This window comes from Cryptomeria japonica, chromosome 7 (genome assembly GCF_030272615.1).
Source record: "Cryptomeria japonica chromosome 7, Sugi_1.0, whole genome shotgun sequence".
NCBI classification, from domain to species: domain Eukaryota; kingdom Viridiplantae; phylum Streptophyta; class Pinopsida; order Cupressales; family Cupressaceae; genus Cryptomeria; species Cryptomeria japonica.
Genome location: NC_081411.1, coordinates 617,569,863 through 617,587,412, shown reverse-complemented (window position 1 = coordinate 617,587,412; position 17,550 = coordinate 617,569,863). Strand labels below are relative to the sequence as shown.

Here is a 17,550-nt window from a genome sequence, read left to right as displayed (position 1 = left end):
GGATCATGTATTCGAACTTAGATGACTATTTTCTACAATGTAGTTCAGTACCTTGGCCTCAACTCATTTTGGCAGTATTCAGTTTTTGGAAGAAAAAGTATTTTTTAATACTTTATTATTCCCCATGGCCTAGGCGTAATTTGTGTTGTGACTTCAAGGGGTCGCCATGGTGTTTTTAATTAAATTATAACTTAGGGCAAGTTGGACGATTTTCTAAGATTGCCTAAGTTATATTATTATTTATAAGTCATTGTTGAGCACTCACTTTACATATTATTGGCAATTTTAATAAGATGACTATGCTATGATCTTGGACGACTTAGAGAAGGGAAATATTATTTTTATCCTAAGTCTATTTGGCGAAATATTCCACCTTCATATTGAGACACCAAAGTGCAATTTCATCAATATTATTTTATAAGCATTATATTTATCAAAGTGGCGATTAAGGGTGGATATGACTTGGGCGATTTGGTGAGGTATTGAAATGAAGTGAAATGAAATGTAAATTAAAGAAAATTTGAATGCCATTGTTTAATCTCATATTGCAGGGAAAAGAAGTTCGATTTGGGGAGAAGGTTATAAATAAGTGCCTTGGCCTTCATTTGGGAGCATCCATTATTGCTTTGATAACGAAGTGCTGCCAAAATGTTGTCAAACTCTTACTTCGAGGAATGCATACCTCCTAGTGCCTCAGTTTCGTGCTTGAGAGATGGCACCTAGCTAAATGTATGATTGTTTCTCATCCAAAGGAGCAGATTCGACTCAATGTGGTGAAGATTTGTGTGGATTTCCAAGTGTTCTTGTTGCTGGTCGCGGAGTGTGCTGAAGTAGATTCTTGGTTGCAGGTCTCAGTGTGTCATTCTTCTCGTTCTGGGTATTTCTTCTATCTCTCTTTGTGGTTTGGGTGATTCATTTTGTGAGTTTGTAGAGTCTAAAATGGTGTTTGGGATTTTATTTTTGCAAAATCGTACCCTAGTTGGTCGTACCATGTGGCTGAATGCTTTGGGATGCATGCATAAATTATTGGGGTCAATTTGCCATGTTTTGTTGTACTAGGATTGATCGCCTACCTCCTACTGATCATATGCTTTCAATTTCATGTCATTTGGTTAAGAATTGGGCGAGTTGTGAGTGTTTTAGTGGGATTTGGTGTTGCTGGTCTGTGTGTTTTTAGTGTGTTGGGAGTATATCAGATTTAGAGATTTTCTGATTTAGAGTGTCTTCTTGTGTGGAGTTGGTTTTAGGGTGTGTGGGTTCTTTGGTGTGGAGAGAAAGATCTTGGTAATTGTTTGCAGTTGTTGGTTCTTCATTCTTATCTTCTATGATTCACATTGTAATGTTGGTAGTAATACTAACAACAATTTCTATTGATCTTTCTTAGACACACTGCAAAGTGGAAGAGGCTGGCCTTGCCACCTATCTTTGGGATAGTGATTTCTCTTAATTTGTAATCCATAATGTGCATTGTATAGCTAGTTAGTGGTACTAACAGCTATCTAAGTGGATTATTGCTCTTAGTCCCACTGCATAAGTGGAAGAGACTAGCTTTGCCGCCTACTTTGAATATTGTAATACGAACCTCCCAATACATAAGCGGTAGAGTTGATTTGTAATTTCATTTCTAGTCCTCCTGTTGGATAAGCGGTAGAGTGATTGCTACTTTAGTTTCTTGGCTTGTCCTTGGCTGGTTTACCACCAAGTGATCTTTCAGTATTCTCACTATCCCGCTGAAAAGTGGAAGGGGTTGGCTTGCCACCCAAGTATTTTAATCAATTTCAATTTCTTGCATCCAACGATCGCCTCAACACAGTATGCTCTCACCCTCCCAGATTGGGCTCTCGGTGATCAAAAGGTGGAAAGGGTTACTTTCAGTAGTATTGGGATTTCATTTTCTAACCCTAACTAGTGTTTGTTTTGATTGTAAACTGAAATAATTGAAAAAAAATTAAGGGGGAAATTACAATGGTATCAGAGCCACTTATCTTGCCAGCCTGTGTGATAAGGGTTCTCCATGACTGACGAAGACATCAAATATTAAAACAGAGAAGGCAGCAGTATCAAATTCCTTCAATCCCAGTGGAAGAGACATTTTCAGAGGTATTGAGAAACAGAGAGAAAGCAATGGATCAACTGATTCAGTTGATACTATGGCAGAGAGAACGTCAGATGTAAATGGGGCTGCAGAGAGAGTTGAAAAGACGTTTGATAGTATGATGGATATGATGTCCCAGTTGTTGGCTACATTAACTCAGAACGTTGGTGGAGTTCAAAATCAAAACACCAATGGAAATAATGCCAGCACCTCTAACAACTCTGGAGGAAATGGGAATGGAAGCAACCAAAGTAGCAACCATGGTGGAACACCTGTTGGGTCTATTTCAAGACCGTTGCAACTCGTATTTCTTCCAAGGGAAGCATCGCCACCTAAAGTGGAAGTACCCATGGCTAATGAGATAAGAGCAAGCTACATGGAGTATGCCTCTCTTCCAATAGAGATTCAGAACATCATAACCCTGCATCAATTCATGAATAAGAAGAAGAGAAGGGAAGGGAGATATGATAACCGTTATTCCGCTTCGAGAGACTATCAACAAGCTCTTGGAAAGGTGACTCTAGCTCATTTTGATGGGAGCAATAAGTGTACGGCTAGAGCTTGGGTTCAAAAGTTGGACAGCTATTTGTCCTTCAGGCCAATGCCTGAAGAAGATACCATCAAGTTCGCTACTTTGCACTTGGACGGTGCTGCTCACGAGTGGTGGTACCATGGGTTGGTCACCCTTGGCCATAGCTCGATCAATACCTATGTGGAATTCACCAACAAGCTGATCGAAAGATTTGATACTAAGGATCCAGAGGTGAAATTTAGAGAGCTTGCACAACTCAAACAGCAGGGCTCTTTGGACACTTACATAACTGAGCTTCAAAGTCTTTCAGTTATGGTTAGTAGTATTTCTGAGAAGAGGTTAGTGGTCCTATTCACTTAAGGACTTGAAGAACCATTGAAAGGTTGGGTTAAAGCCTTTGATCCGCCCACCTTGGCTGAAGCAATCCAGAAGTCAAAAACTATGGAGTTGGCTACCCCTAAGTCTAAATTTTTGTCCAAGCCTTTCTCCTATCGAAAGGATAAAAAGAAATTTACAAATCAGACCAATAAGTTCCCTTCTCGGATGGATGATGAGCTCCGCCAAGAGCTCCGAAGGAAGAATTTATGTTACTCTTGCTAGGAACCTTGGGCCCCGGGTCATAGATGTCATGGAAAGGGCAATGTACGTCAAATGGAGGCATATTCTGCTAATGGATCAGATTCTGAAAATTCAGAACACCAAACTGACTTGGAGGAAAGTGAGTATGAAGAGGTTCCAAAAGGGCCTGAAAGTGATCAAGAAGATAGGGGTGTAGTTGCTCAACTCTAGCATTCAGAAAAATGAGCCATTCAGAATTCGGGGAGTGCTTGGAGAGCACCGAGTTATTGCCCTCATTGATACTAGAGCAACTCACAATTTCATTCATGAAAGGATTCTGGCAAAGAGAGGCTTGATAACTGAGGAGGTTAAGGAATTCAAAGTTATGGTAGCTGATGGTTCAACAATCTCTTGCAACCGAATGATTTCCAACATGTCTTTGAAGTTGGGAAATTATGAAATCAAGGATGACTTCTTTGTGGTGAGCATTGGAGGAACTCATGATGCAGTTCTTGGCATTCAGTGGTTGCGATCTCTTGGTGAGATCACTTTAAATCTACAAACAATGCAGCTGAAGTTTATGTCCGAAGGAAAGAGAGAGGTGCTAAGAGGGATGTATAATGGACAGGTGTCGCAAATCAAATCTGGATTGAGTCTGAACCTAGGCTTAAATTAATGATTACCGAATATAACCAGGCCAATGAGACCCTGTTTCTAGAATCAGTTATGGGCACTTACAGGGCTGACATGGGTTGAACAAACGAAGTTTTGTTGGTACAATGCTCAAATCCAGTTCAGGATCTGGGAGGAATTGTTGAAAATTATGATAAGATGATGCCATCCCAAGAATAAAATGAGTTGTTCGGCAGTTTTAAAAAAAATTTCTGCAAATACACAGAGCAGATGCAGCATCTAGACCGCCAAGATTCTATTAAGGATTTACTTTTACCAGACTGGTGCAGAGTTCACAATGTCGCCCATTCAGAAATGACATGTTCATTATGCAGAATAGCATTAAATTAGGTATGGAAGAGACATTCAAAGGTGCTGGAAGCCCATACTCTTAGGCAAGAGGATACTGCTTTCCCCGAGATTCCTGAACGGAGGCCCCCTGAGCAAGAAAAGAATGAAATAGTGAGCCCAACAATCGCAACCAATAAGGTTGTCGGCATAAATTAGACTTGGACTTTAAGGTTTGATGGTTCGAAATCCAAGCGAGGAGCCGAAGCAGGGGTAGAACTTATAAGTCCTACCGGTGAAACCTATTTGGCCTCCTACTGACTATAGTTTCACTGTACTAACAACATAGCAGAGTATGAATCTTTGATTCATGGTTTGTTGCTAGCCATCAAGAAGGGAGTTCAAATCCTACACTGTTTCGGAGATTCAGAGGTGGTAGTCCGGCAAGTTCAAAAACAATACACATGCCATGATAAGAGGCTCAGCATCTATCGCAACCATGTGTGGGATATAATCAAGAGTTTTGATTCTTTCAACATCAAAGTCATCTTCCGATCACAGAATCAGGTTGTTGATTCATTGGCACAGGCCGCAAGTTCCCTCGAGCCTCTGTCTATGCAAAGTTTGAAAAAATTCACAGTGGAGTTGACATCAATCCCATCCGTTCCGGACAATGTCACTAATTTTCAGGTGTTTGATGATGATAGGCACATTATTGATTTCATCACAAGCTCGGATGTGTTTGCAGCAAATCATTGATGAAGAGGAACCACAAGAAGTCGAGATTGACATCAAGGGAGTCTTGAATCTTAAGACAAACACCATTCCCAGAGGTATGGTGCAGTTAGAAAGGATCTTTGACTGGGACCAGCTCAAATCCCGTAAGGAAGGTACTTCTGAAGGAGGCGCTTGCGATAGGATCAACATTGGCACACAAGAAAATCAAAAGAATGTGCTGATTGGCAAGGTATGTACGTCTCAGGAAAGAGACGAAATTCTCAAGAACATGAGAGAATTCCCAGATATCATCGCTTGGGGGTACAAGGATCTTAAGACTTATGACACTTCAGTAATAACTCATACTATACCCCTAAAGCCAGACTCAAAGCCTTTTAGACAAAGACAGCGGCCGATGAATGCCCTCCTCGAGCCTTTGATCTATCAAGAAGTAAAAAAATTGTTGGCTGCTCGCATTATCTTTCCAGTGCGACATTCTACCTGGGTCGCTAACCTAGTTCCCGTAAGGAAAAAGAGCGGTGAAATCAGATTGTGTGTCGACTTCCGCAATTTGAACAGAGCATCAAAAAAGGATAACTATCCGCTACCTTCACTTGATGAAGTCTTGCAGATGGTCAATGGATCCCAGATGATGTCTTTTCTAGATGGATATTCCGGGTACAACCAAGTAATGGTCGAGTATGAAGATCGACTGAAGACCGCATTCACCACCAAGTGGGGAGTGTTTGCTTATAGATGGATGCCTTTCGGTTTGATCAATGCAGGAGCCACATTTTAGCGTGCCATGGACATCACCTTTAAGGACCTTGTAGGCCGGTGCATCATTATCTATATGGATTGACTTGACAATTTTTTCCAAGCAAAGAGAAGACCATGTGAATGATCTACGAAAAGTTTTCCAGCATTGTCGCCAGTTCGGGATATCTCTAAATCCCAAGAAGTGTATGTTTGGCGTGACCAAAGGTAAGCTTCTCGGTCATGTTATTTCAGAAAAGGGGATCTCAATTGACCTCGATAGAATAAAAGCCATATTGCAAATCAATCTCCCCGAAAGCAAAAAGGAACTTAAGTCATACTTCAGGAAGATAAATTTTGTCAAAAAATTTATAACTAGATTTGCTGAAATAGTTCGCCTGCTCAACGACATGCTCAAGAAAGATGCTAAGATAGAGTGGACCCCAGTAACCAAAAAAGCGTTTGAGAAGATCAAACAAGCTATTGTCCAAGCTCCGGTTTTGGTAAGCTCAGATTACCTATGGCCATTCTACATATATTCTTTCGCTTTTGAACACACCTGTGTAGCAATTTTAACTCAGCGAAAGGAGGAAGAGGGAGAACACCCAATAGCATTCATGAGCACTCCGCTGAAAGAAGCTGAGTTGAGATGCCCGAATATTGAAAAGCAAGCCTATGCATTGGTCAAAGCTATTAGAAAATTCCAGCATTATATACTAAGGAGTAAGATATACGCCATAGTGTCGGATGTTGCAGTAAAGACATTGTTGATGTAGAACGAGCTAGGCGAAAGGAGAGGTAAATGGGTGACCATCATCCAAGAGCATGACATTGAAATTCAGCCCATGAAACTAGTACGAGGTCAGGCTTTGACGCAGACTCTCGCATCTGAATGCTCAAGAATTGTACATCAGCAATACCTGATTGAACAAGTCTCGCCAGACGAGTGGTATGATGACATAACCTTCTATCTCATTAATCAAAAATGTCCATCACACCTTAATCCAGTGCAAAAAAGGGCTCTCACTAAGGACAATTATGTATTTTGGCAAAAAAGGCAACATGACATATTGCAAGCAGCTCAATCTTTTCCCTCATCCTTATGGACTTATCCTTGAGCCAAAAACACAATGGAAGAAATCAATTTGGGTTAATAAAAATGATCATATCATAGGATTGATTGGTACAATCATAAGCACAAGCATCTTCAGAGAGACCTACAATCCTATCTCATAAATCAGGTACCCATGCACATTTTGGACCAAGATTTGGAAGATCCATGGAGATCCACATAATCCTCCATTCCCAAATGATCCTAAATCATATTGCCTCATTACACTTGATGATGTTAATAATCTACCCTTTGAAGATGATACCTCATAGGAGCTTGAATATAATGCAACACTTGAGCATCTTGATGTTCAAGAGGTAGCTCCCACTTCTCCAATTGAGATCACACATCAAGATTTTGTTGTTGATTCATTGAGATCTTTTAGTAATTCTTTGCAACAAGTAAATTAATGTCTTTAGAATAAATATTTGTAGGATGATTACTTGGCAGGTTTTCAGCCTTGTTTGTGGAGTCTCACATTTCAAATTTGAGGGATTAACAATCCTAATTGATGACAGTCATGGCACAACTAATGTCACATCATCTCTATCCTTGGATCTAGCTCAAAATCAGTTAGCACTTGACCCTAGTTTTGTCACCTTCAATCTTGATTGGGTATGTACTTTATTAAATTGTGGCATCATCATCTACAAAGGACTTGGCGACACATGAGCAAATATCTTCATACATTTGGAATCTTTCTACCAATTCCTATCCAAAAAGGGAAGCATTCCTACATTTATACTTTGTCTATCTTCTTCCCAAGGGGAGAAATGTTATTTGTAGACATTGGATTATATTTGGTCTTCAACCATTCACCAATTTTGTAGGACATTACACATTTGGGAGGGTTGCATCATCTCTATCATTCCTTTTTATGGAAAAATAATTGATTGTATATTTGTGATGGATGTAATCCAATGGGGGGAGGAGAGCATTATTGATTCCTCCATCTTTCATCACTTGTTTTTATCTTTTCTCTCTTTAGGAGAGGAGTTTTGTCCCACTGGATTTTATCCTTTTCTCTTTTTGTGAGAGATTGCATTGTAAATGGGTACCTAGCACGGCCTAGTAGTTGGGACCCATAATCATTATAATCTTCATGCATTACATCATTTGCATAATAATATGCTACTCTCTAAGTTGCACTTAAAGGCGGTATTGGTGTGAATAAGGTATTTTACCTATCTAGTTCATTAGTAGGTCATATTCACATATTAAGTTTAATTAGATCCTAGGGAATCTTTCTAGAAGTCTTAGTTGTCATGTGATCTTATCTTGACATTTACTGCTTGTCCTAGGTCATTTAATATTTATCATGTTAGTTGTCTCATAAGAGAGTATTAAGACACATGTCATAATCTTGTCTAATCCTACCTATAAACCTTGTCTTATAAGCAAGGCATCCTATGTACATTTCATATTCAATCAATTCAATTTTGCATCCATAATCAAGAAAGCTTCTCTTGCCATTCTCTTGTGGAAAGTTATTTTTGTTTTGTAGGTGATCCAAGGGTGTGGGGAGTTCACAATCAATTCCCACATATTTTCTCTAAAGCTAAGTATCTAGGGTAGTTCACATCTCCAAGAACTTACCTTTATAATTTAAAGAGAGGTTTTACCTCACATACTATTCTGGTTTGAGTTGTCTCAAAATAGACAATTAAACCACTACACCTTGCATATTGAAATTGCTCTTTCATCACATATTCCCATTCATGTCAGACTCAAAGTGTGTTTAACTCTCAAATTGGATTGATTCCATATACATATTTTAATCCATAGTGATAAAATCACCATTTCGTTCTATATTACATTTTTATTGATAGTAATAAAATCACTCTTTCATTTTGCATACAATTGAAGTTGTACATAACACGTGCATCATTGTCTTTACTTCGTCCTTCTGTTTGGTAACTAAATTGTGATAAGTTTCATATGTTTTCCTCCTCTAATGCTATGGGCAACATGACTAATTAACATTTCTTTTTTAAGGGTTTGATTTCATCTTCTTAACTCCAAAGTACTGACACCATGGACATACTTGGGAAAGGGTGGATGATAGATTAATTTAGGCCAAACATCTTGGCGATTCTTGACTAGTTTTGAATTTGTCTGTTATAAGAATGGAAATATAATTCTCTAAAAGCTTCAAATGTAATTAGAGAATATTACCGATTGTTTGCATCCTCAAAATTTGGCTTTTGGTCAGTCTCATACACCCATCCTGGAGCAAATATTGCAACAGATACAGAAGCATTTTTTGCAACTTTTATGGCAACATCTGTCTGGAACACCATCCAACAAAGAGTTATTAATAAAGACTAGGGATTCAGAAAATGAAACCATTGATGTTTTGCATTGAGTAACAAATGTTGCAAGCCTTTCCAATTATTCAATATGGTACTTACACAAATGTAGTGAATATTAGCTACCTTTAATTGGAATCAAATTCCCAAAAGTGGTCAATAGAATAGATAATTAATTGCATATCAATTATAAGATGATCTAGAAAACCCATTAGTATTTTACCTGTCACGATGCAGAATAACAAACATAGACTAGTTGTGCCTAAGGAGCATAAATGTTCCAAAGAAAAAGACAGAATAGAACTCAATTGATAGATGTACCAAAGCTAATCTTAAGGTGATATCCAAACAGCATTCCTATTATCCCTCAAACCTAAAAGAACTGTCAAACATAAAAACATCCTTTATTTATATTTGAAAATCTTGCTCTTGATATCCATGCATTTGAAAACCAAGAATATGTATTTTAATATATGACAAAGTACGTAAACATGCTAGTTGTTGTTGGATTAGGCCAATAATATTTGTTGGTTGAAAATTTTGTAAACCTAGGAAGATGTGCAAAATTGTGGTTTCAGCCCAGCGTGTGAGTTAAAAACTCTCCTAATTTAAAGGAAGGCTCCCCCTTTTCTACTATTACTAGCAACTAAACACTAATCTAATTTGGGCAGGACAACATCCTTTTCTCTTTCTTCAAAAAAGATGGTATTCTTTTCTCTTTTTAGAAAAGAAACAACAGTTAAGAAAACAAATACAGCAACTTAAGGAACTTTAACAATAACAAGAATGTTTATACAAAAAGGAAGTGAAGTTTCGACGAAAGCTCAAAGTATCATGTCACTTCCCCGGGACGCGAAAAATAAAAACAAAGCTCAAAGTCTTTACTTTCCACTATCCTATCTACCTTTTCAAAATGATAAGAACAACGTACAACATCTAACAGCACAAAGTCTACTGATATGGTGCACTTCTAAACCACTACAAATAGGAGTAACTACAAGCACAAAGTCTTACAATTCCTCTCTATTATGAACACTTAGCTGTAATAATTTAATCCTTAATACTTGTAACATAAAGTCTACAAGAAATCAAACTAAAGCTCCTTTCAACAACTCAAGCAAATTCAGAAAAATATACCACTATGATGCAAAAACACAATGGATATAAGAACAAGGCTTCAACACAAAGTTTGAAACTCAAAAGCTTTCTTGATATTACTTGAGAAAACAATTTACAAGTATAAAGCACAAAATCTTTATAACTGTAAATTTTTGCAGAGCTTTTTTGCTTGCTAAAAAAGATAGATATTACAGCACCCTCCCGTATATATAGGTGAGGGGCTAAGAGCAAAAAGTGGGAGAAGTCCAACTAACTAAGACTTTTTCCACAACCACTATAGCTAACTATGACTTATTCAAATTACAGTCCTATTGCTAATCAACTTGTAATTTGTTTACACGCAATTACAAGTTACAAGATTACAAGTAATGAGATTACTTATAATGACAAGTTTTGATACTACATGTAATTTGTCGAAAAGAAAATGCATAAACAGAAATAAAATACAAGTGTCATGAGACACTTCTTGTTCTTCTCTCTCCCTGGACATGAAAGCTTGAAACTTGTCAATTGATTCCTACAATTCATCAGGATTTAGTCCTGTTGTATTCCTTGCAATAGCAATAGTCTTGATGATGACATCAAAATATCTGACTGTCACTACTCTATGTTCTTCAAGAACAGTCTGCATCCTGTCAAGGAAAATTTGGCATTTCACAAAGCAATGGATTGAAGCCACTGTAAACTGTTCGGATTCCAGTTCCTGACAAAGCCTTGACACCAATTCATAAAGTATCAGATCTTCAAGGAGCAATTCTTCATCCCGACTTAAGATTTTGCAAGACATTTTCTCAAAATTAGAGATGACATCATGCTCCACCTCAGTACTCATTTCAAGAGTAACCTGTACATCTTTAATAAGGTCTTTAATTTAACCAATGACTTATTAACCGTAAACTCCTCAAATTCGATGTATCTCTCCCTGTTTGGTATCACCATATTGTTACACAAGATTTCTAACTTAACCTGATCCATCTCATGCCAAATTTTCAAATCTTTTTCTGTGGATTCCAAACTTTGGCTAAAAGCTTTGTAGTGTCCCTCCTTGATACACTTTTATTTTGATGCATTGTTAGGCATTTATGGACTAGTTGAGAATACATTTATGATACTCTTGGTAGATGTTATGGTTTTGTTTATGCTTGATGATTCTAGTGGATTATAGTTATTACATGTTGACAAATGATACATAATGCTTTATGTGGATGATGATATACTATGGACTATGTTGGTGTTGAAATTTATGATTGGTTATTTATGCATATTTAGTGGTTTATGTTTACTTATGATGTTACCATGTTATGAGCTCACATTTCTTCAAAATTATAATGGATACAATGACAATCTTGATGTTATTGATGATGTGTCTTCATTATGATGTATCTGTATTCATGGAAGGGATGATGTCATACCACTCATTGCGAGCAGGGTGTGGCGTTGTGATTCTCTTTCCAACAGTGTGTTTACTCCGTGACTAGATTCACAGGACTGAGCATGTCTCTAATCCCAATGGCAAATTGAAAACGGAGAATGATATAATGTCCTATCACATTCTAGGCCTAGTCGATACCTTGTTAGTTCTAGCATTTTTTTTATCGATTAATGTTGATTTCTATTGATATAAAAGCATGGCATACATATAGTTTTTATGAGACTTCTTCTAAATCCAGACCATCAAAATAAAGTGTTTGGAAACAAAAGATTCATCCATGGATCGCCTATCACCTAGACTGCTACATATTCAACCAGACTAAGTTCATTTACATATACATTTCTCAAAAAACAAAATAGGATAGTAAACCTAAGAACCACTTGCTAATGCAAGTTCCTTGCCTTTCCCTTCGTTGTTTGTGTCGTCATCTTGTGAGTCTTCCGGATCATCCAGGTCATCGTTGTTCTCTAGCGGGAAACCAATCCAAAGAGTGTGCCTTGCTGGTTTCTTCCTTGAGCCTGAACCTTCCTCTGCCAACTTATGGCCACTCGGGCCCCATTTCTCCAACTCCCTGCGAATGTCTTGTCTCTCACATGCCCGTAGATACTCTTTGATTCCATGCAACCCAATTTGTGTAGACACCCTACAGACCTCCTTGTTATCGTCTGCACTCCAGAGAAGGTAGGGTCACAGAGGAGGACAGGATTCACTCATGGAGCCAAACTCCATTTGGGCACACAAAGCCACTCCCATCTCGCAACATACACAAAAAACTCTCCAATCCCCTACTCCACTCCTCTTTCACACTGTTCGTGACTATCCATCTCACCTTCTCCAAGTTGATCAATTCAAAACACCATGTTGTGAACATGGAGATGATATCTGCATTCGTAAGATACTTGTATTGCGCCCTTAAATACTCTTCCCCTAACACAATCTCGATTCTTGTTAGAAAATCATGATCTTCAAAACGAAAGATGTTGGATAGCCTTTCATCTAAAATTTGGCCCCAGAAGGCCACTATTGGTCTAGCTGCCTTTAGTGAAAAGTTGGGCTCCATGCCAAATTGAGGACTAAGCTCTTCTACACTCCACAACAGCACCACCTTGAAATGTCAAGCTCTGTAACTTTGTCGCTCTTCAACCTACTAAGACTCTTGCTTGTCGGTTAAGCTACAAGAATTGCCTCACATACGAAATGAATGAGGCTCAAATAGCCAGGGTGGTAGACTTGTGAGACAAGCTTGTCACCATTAATGTTGCTGCATCGGGTACTCTGTTTGCCGGCAACCGCCACTTTTACCAACTAAATACTCCTCCCTGCCAGGAAAACATATCCGCTAAGATATGCTTAGGGATATGTTATGATTCCAATCTTTAAGACAACCCACTGTATAGCGTCCAGCTATCACATTTAAGGCTCAACTTCAGGCCCGTCAACTTCCACCATTCGAGCCAACGGTTATGAATTTCAAATCAAAATTGGCGTTAAGTTTTAAATGACAACTAAAAGACCAAGTATTATGCCACTTTGAAACTCACTTCACCCACTTGGAGAGCAAAAGCTTGATTTGCACACATATCTACATCCATATTGCCTTCCCTACAAACATGGGATATTTTGAAGCCTTGGAAAGAAGCTAATCTTTCCTTCATTTCTTGAATTTCCCGATCGATCTTCCAATACTGAGCTCCCCCCAAAATTATAGCATGGATAATGAGTTGGGAATCTCCTTCTAGATGTAACTTCGACACCCTGATTCTTGTTGCCAACTGAATAGCCATTAATGCAACCTTCACTTCAGCTTCGTTATTCATCCCAAACGGGAGTCACTGCTTCCCTTTTGCTAATACTAAACCCTTGCTATCTTTGGCAACACATCCTGCACTTGATGGACCCGGGTTGCCTCGAGTGGCACCGTCAAAGTTTATCTTGACCCAACCAGGCTCCCGGGGGATCCAAACTAAAATCTTCTCACCTTTCTACATTGGATTAACCTGCGAGGGCCCCATTAATGAGCGTTAGTTCTAGCATTTTGGTTAAGTTGTCATCATGTGTCATTTATTTAATTATTATATGGGTTGGTTATATTGTGGTAATTAATTTATTAATAATGTCATAAGTTTAATTGTGTAATTAATAAATAATATTCATTGTGAGTTTAATGTTATTAAATATATTATTTTAATTGGAATTATTGGTGGGAGCTTTTTGGAAATTTAAATTTATTGGATTACTTATTTGTTTATTTATTTATTTGTTTATTTATTTGACATTTTAATTGATTATTTTATTTGGAGATTTTATATTTAAAATTGCTAATTAATTATTTATTCTTTTATTTTATTTTAATTTGCTTTATTGATTAATTGGGAGCCTTTATTTAATAATTATTAATTTTAAATATTATTTTAATTGTTTTCGAAGGTGGAACTGGAGTGAGCCTTATGCTTTGCATTGAATTTCTAATTAAGTTTTTATGCATGCAAGAATTTTGTGAATTACAACTATTATTTTTAGGATTTTTGCTTTAAGTTTTATTTAGGGTTTTTTGAGAATTTTTAGGGGAGTTTTTGCATTATTATTTGGGATTCGCCGAATTTTGGAGGTGTGTGAAATTTTGGAAGAGGTTTTTGGCATTGTTGTAGCTTTGAGGAATTGTGGTGAATTTGGGAGGAGAATTGCTTTTAGATTTGGAAGAGATTTTCTGTGCAATTGTTCGTGGGTATTGCATATTGGAAGTTCTGTTTGTTCGTGGTGGTTTGTGATGGAAATGTTGTCATTGATGTCAAAGGAGCAAAGATAATGTTGTCATTGATGTCAAGTGTTAGTCATTGATGTCAAAGTTCAGGGAGAATTCTTGTGTTCAGATTACAGATAATAGTCATGCATGGACATCATTATACAGAGGTTGTATATCAGTTTCAGTACAGTTGTAGCATTCTATGTAAGATGAATAAACCAAAACCATTAGTCGCTATGAATACTCAGTAAGAAAGATACGAGACTATGGTGTAGCAAACCAAAGAACAAAAGAAGAATCAGTGTTTGTCATTAAAAGTGAAATTAAGAGCAGAGAATAGACAATAAGGAGAACAACGATTTCATTGATGGAAATCTTAATAAAAGGAAGTAATAAATGTATTAGCAGAAATTAATGAAAAGGATATAATGCAGCGACTAGTGACAAGGAGACAGCAATTGGGAAAGAGAATAAAGAGCTGCAATTATTTTAAAAAGAGACTCCCATTATCACTGTAAGCTGCAAATTTATTTTTAATATAAGAGAACAGTGACTTAAGACAGAAATTAAAGACAATGGAGCAGCGATGGGAAGGAATAAACGCAGGTGAATGTTATGTGTAGCAAATCATTCCAGATATCTAATGAGCAGTGATTGATGTGTATAGCCTATAAAAACAATTAATGTATAAGAAGTGAAGTATAACAAAGCAGCGATAAACACTATCAAAGAACAATAGTATATAACATACTAAGTCTGGACTACTATGCTTTACATCACATGTTGATTGATACTTTACAGTTACAGTCTGATCTCATACACTGAAAGGTTAAATTCGTTGATCAATATAGTCTATGTCTGATAAAAATAAAAACTTAGTCTGATCATAAAGTGAATACAGTTCCAGTCTTATTATACAACGATAGCATGGTTACAGTTTACAGTATGTTCTCGTTTTTACACTTGGCACGGGTAGCGATCTGTTTTAAACAAAACACTATGACAGTGATCAGATTAAGAGAGTCTTGAAAGACAGCGATCAGAGGTTGGAAGCACAGCGATCCATATTTAATGCATGTAAGACAAAACTTGTCTAATTCAAAAAGCTGGGAAATTTTGTCTTATTCAAAAAGCTGGAAAAAATCGTCTTATTCAAAAACTTGGAGTAATATAAATCAATAAAAAAAAAACATAAGGGAGGCAAAAATCAGAAAGAGACAATTATTTTTGTCTTATTTAAAGACTAAAGGCAGCGGTCACTTTCGTAAAGAAAAAGGCAAGCCATATAAAACAAAAATTGTCTTATTCAAAAACAAGTCAGCAACTTTAATTTGTCTTATTCTAAAGACAAAAAGCTACGATTAGGATGGGAGAATTGATTGGAAGAACTATGCCAATGATGAAGAGTTATCATGTCCCAATGATGAAGAATGTGTTTTAGATAAATTTAAGATTGGAGGTAGGAGGCAACAGAGGAAAGAGGACACTCAACATCTTCTCATAAGTCACCAACAATAGGGATGCTTATTGTTAAGTTTAGGTGATCAGATTATGTAGACAATAATTTCACAATTGAGGATCTACGAACTGCTCAATATAGTTGATTCTCCACCTGCTGTAGATAGTCTTCTATCTGCTATGGATGAATGCACACTGACTGCTGTAAAACCTCCTTACTGCTGAAGATGAAGGTCTACACACTTGCTATGAATTGTTGAAGAAGATATACCAGTCTGTTGAGGATTCGAACTGCTTCAGTGATCAATTCGAATAGTTGAAGATGACAAACAACACGATCTGTCAGATAATGCACGATCTGCTGAAGTGAATGTATTTGATCTGCTTGATGAATGTATTTGATCTGTTTGATAGTTAGATGATTCGATTACCTTTGGAAGAGAGGAGAAATCGAATCATATATGTGGATGGAGGAAGGCAATCAACACGTCTCTGCCAAGATCGGTTCCTCATCAACAATCACGTCTCCTTAATAATTACGTCTTCTCATTAACTATTAGTTATATTTGATTAATATCCTTTGGTGACAATATTAACTAATAAGTCTTTATGACAAGGAGTGGCGGGTTTGCAAGTACGTGTTGCAAGGTCAGTAATTAATCAATATCATTTATTGACTATGAAAGGCCGATAGGCCACTCAAACGTTGAATGGTTAAGTCGATCTTGAAGAATCCGACCGAAGCTACACATCAACACTCCCTCTTAGCTAGGGAGGGTCCTTCTAGATGTCTACAAGACACATCACCTCATCGTGATGTTGACCACAATGGCTACACCCATATGTGGAAGGGAAAGATATCACCTCTCTATGATATCAACCATCATGGCTTTTCCATAGATATCACCTCATGTGATATCCACCATTATGGCTTATATATAGATATCTCCTCACGTAATATCCACCATTATGGCTTATCCATAGAAATCACCTCAGGAGATATCAACCATTGTTGTGAGATCGTCACCTCACAATGATGGTAAGATGCACAAATGTTCATCATTGTGAGATCGTCACCTAACAATGATATTCACCATGGCTCATCCAAAGGGTAAACACACAAGTACAAGAAGATCACCACGAACTCTCTCACGTGGTTTTGCCATGGTGTCACACACATGACATCCACCATGAACCATATCAGAGGGTGGAGAGAAGGGCTTACACCTCAAGTATCTCTCAAAGAGAAATGCATTAACAAGAGTTTACACTTTAAACATCTTTTGAAGATAAGAATACATTAGTAATTAGTATATATCAGAGTTCCGTGACTCGCGGCAAGTCACGCGAGTCACGCGAGTCAGCGGGCCGGGTGACCCCTGCCGGGTCACGGTGACCCTGACCCGGGCTCGGACGGGTCAGAGGGTGTGACTCGCCTGACTCGCCGAGTCAAGCGAGTCATTCCCTAACTCGCCGAGTCCGAGGGTCGTGACCCGGCTGGAGTCACTTAATAAAGTGCAGTAAAAAAAAAAAAAAATCATAACATTTTTTAATGACTTTTTTCGCCATTTCCCTTTCTTATAACACCCGACGCCTTTAGAAAATAATAAAAGTATTTTTGGCCTCGCGGGGCGCTGCCCCTCGACCCCGCCCTGTATCGCGACAGGGAACGCGCAAGGGGCGCTGCCCCCAAACCCCCGTTGAAAAATATAGGGGGAAACCGCGCCGATAGAAGTAGTGAAAATCTAACCTCTGACTCT

General features: G+C 37.9%; 1 protein-coding gene across 1 annotated transcript in view; it reads right to left on the bottom strand.

Annotated features, from left to right (window-relative positions):
* LOC131035853 (cytosolic endo-beta-N-acetylglucosaminidase 1) overlaps positions 1–17,550 on the bottom strand; it is a 219,624-nt gene that overhangs the window by 166,672 nt on the left and 35,402 nt on the right. Inside the window, exon 6 of the mRNA XM_057967598.2 lies at positions 8,905–9,017. Coding sequence (XP_057823581.2) covers positions 8,905–9,017 — 113 coding nt within the window. The remainder of the gene's footprint in view (positions 1–8,904; positions 9,018–17,550) is intronic.